The sequence below is a fragment of the Acyrthosiphon pisum genome, chromosome A1, assembly GCF_005508785.2.
Source record: "Acyrthosiphon pisum isolate AL4f chromosome A1, pea_aphid_22Mar2018_4r6ur, whole genome shotgun sequence".
In the NCBI taxonomy this organism is placed as follows: domain Eukaryota; kingdom Metazoa; phylum Arthropoda; class Insecta; order Hemiptera; family Aphididae; genus Acyrthosiphon; species Acyrthosiphon pisum.
In genome coordinates, this window is record NC_042494.1 from 96,123,728 (window position 1) to 96,125,354 (window position 1,627).

At 24.1% G+C, this 1,627-nt stretch overlaps 1 protein-coding gene across 1 annotated transcript in view; it reads left to right on the forward strand.

The window, feature by feature from the left end:
* Window positions 1-817: 817 nt before the first annotated feature.
* The window catches only part of LOC100302381 (uncharacterized), a gene marked incomplete at its 5' end in the record, with an annotated part of 9,243 nt that continues 8,433 nt past the window's right edge, over window positions 818-1,627 (forward strand). The window contains 3 exon segments of the mRNA NM_001162969.1: window positions 818-829; window positions 832-848; window positions 1,540-1,575. Of these exon segments, the coding sequence (NP_001156441.1) occupies window positions 818-829; window positions 832-848; window positions 1,540-1,575 (65 nt within the window).

Below are 1,627 nucleotides of genomic sequence, written 5' to 3' on the forward strand. Positions count from 1 at the left end.
TAAAACTCATTTTTGGACACTGATGATGTAAGATAAGTGCTCTGAATAAATAATTATATTTTATAAGCATAGTAATTAATATCCTCAAATTATTTTGTTTTTAAATATTATAGAATTACTTAAAGTTTAATTAGTTGATAGGAATATTTTTTTTTTTAATAGTAAATTAAATAATATTAAAAGGGCAAAGTGGTCACTATGGTCACAAGTTTACCCATAATTCAAATATTTTTCATTTTTACTATATTTATTTAATAATTATAATTGTATGTACATGTAAATAAATTTTAAACCGTGGATCAAAATGGACATAGACTGACCACTTTAAACACCTAGGTGGGCAAAGTGAACAATTTTGTACTTTTTAAAAAAATGAAAATAACTTTTTATTTATTTGTTTAAAATAGTCTCTGATTAGAAATTATGATTCCTGACAAGTTTAACTAGACAACCTTGAAGGTTTCATAAAAAAAAAAAAAATAATAAATCCCTATAGTGTGACACTGTGTGAACCTTAAGGTGGCCGCTTTGGACACCTTTCCCCTACTATTAAAGATACACTTAAACACTTTTTATATAATTTTGACTACTTAAGGTTTTTAAACTATACAAATCAACCAACTAAGATTTTAAAGTATATTTTACTATTATTAACATTTCAACATATATATTTCGATCGATTTCAAATCGGTCTATATAAACGAATATTTTAATTTTAAAAGTATTACTATATGTATTTTGATTATTCTGTATTTAAAATTGTACGGTAGGGCCATAGTTTAATATTAATATACTAATATTAACAACAAATTATTATTATTATTATTTTTTAGGAAGAACAGCGATGAGTACGTATACAGTATATATGCATTTAATTTTGTGAAAATATTTATATGTACATAACCATTGTGTAACATTTTCCACTACCAATACAAATTCTTTAAAATATATGCTTTAAAAAATCTTTGGAGTATGATGAATTCGATCGTTTAAATTTATTAAACAATTATAATACATAATTATAATATAATCTATATAATAAAAAAAGTGGCCATTTCTCAAATAACGCAGTTTCTTGAAAACTACTACTCAGATTTTCTTGAAATTCAACATAGATATTCAGTTTGAGCTCATAAGTATCAGTCTGAAGTCAAAAATGGCCTAGGTATTTTTTAACGATCACCAGGGAGTCAGAAGTGTAAATTCATTGGTTTATAAAAGAAAAATAAAGAGTGGCCAATTAAAGGTCAAATTATAATTTATAATTGCCATAGCAACAAAATAACAGTAACAATTCATTTTTTTAGAAAAAATAAATAACATAAGTAACATAAGTCATGTACCTACATATCCTTCAAATAAATATTGAAATTACATTAACATATTTTATTATTTTACCTGAAGAACAATCTGTTCACTGTTGAATCTATTAAATATTTAACATTTTAACCAACCGAGTTACGTTGTTGATATGTGTTATTAGTTACACCAAAAACTATAGGAAACTTTCACATTATTGAATAAAATTATTTTTTACAGATTTATCAAGAATATACCAAAAATTTTATGATGGCCGTATGTATAATATTATTCACTGTGTACCTGAGTATTTAAAGGTTCTTAGCAC